This window comes from Nestor notabilis, unplaced genomic scaffold (assembly GCF_000696875.1).
Source record: "Nestor notabilis isolate BGI_N333 unplaced genomic scaffold, ASM69687v1 scaffold21972, whole genome shotgun sequence".
Classification (NCBI taxonomy): domain Eukaryota; kingdom Metazoa; phylum Chordata; class Aves; order Psittaciformes; family Psittacidae; genus Nestor; species Nestor notabilis.
In genome coordinates, this window is record NW_009918164.1 from 1,777 (window position 1) to 2,412 (window position 636).

At 64.5% G+C, this 636-nt stretch overlaps 1 protein-coding gene across 1 annotated transcript in view; it reads right to left on the reverse strand.

The window, feature by feature from the left end:
• LOC104401869 (SEC14-like protein 2) overlaps positions 1-636 on the reverse strand; it is a gene marked incomplete at its 3' end in the record, with an annotated part of 3,670 nt that overhangs the window by 1,762 nt on the left and 1,272 nt on the right. The window contains exons 5-7 of the mRNA XM_010009584.1: positions 466-561; positions 251-311; positions 93-175 (exon numbers count right to left, since the gene is read on the reverse strand). Of these exons, the coding sequence (XP_010007886.1) occupies positions 93-175; positions 251-311; positions 466-561 (240 nt within the window). The remainder of the gene's footprint in view (positions 1-92; positions 176-250; positions 312-465; positions 562-636) is intronic.

Here is a 636-nt window from a genome sequence, read left to right on the forward strand (position 1 = left end):
GGTGGGTGGCCCGGAGGGTATCCAAGACCCCCCGGGGGGGGTGGGAAGCAGAGGGGGACATGGGACCCATTCTGGAGGGGTCACGACTCACATCCCAGCACCACGACCTTCCTGCGGGTGTCCTCACTCAGGAAGTGCTTGACGAGGTTGTAGGCGACGGGGAAGATCTTGGGGGCTGGGGGTGGATGGGGGGTGTTATGGGGGAGTCAGCGCCCCCCTGTGGGTGGTGGGACCCCGCAGCCGGACTCACCCTTCACAATGAACAGGCGCTTGAGGGATTCGGGGTAATTCTCCTCGAACATGGACAGGAGCTGTGGAATGGGGAGAGCTCCATCACCCCCATCCCATGTACCCACCACGGGCCAGGACCCCCACCCCATAAAACTGGTGGATACAGGGCACAGCAGGGACCTGCTCCTGCACTGTGGGTGAGATGAGGTCCTTGCGTCACTGTCACAGCCTCACCTCCCCATAGGTGTCCACCGCTGGCTTCCAGAGGTGCTTCAAGCCCAGGCCCTCGCAGTCGTACACCATCAGCACCATCTCGATCTTCTTGCCCAGCTGGGATGGGAGGACGGAGGGGGTCAGGCAGTGCCCGGCCCCATGGATGGGGCTGGGGCACCCCCCGGCGAGGCC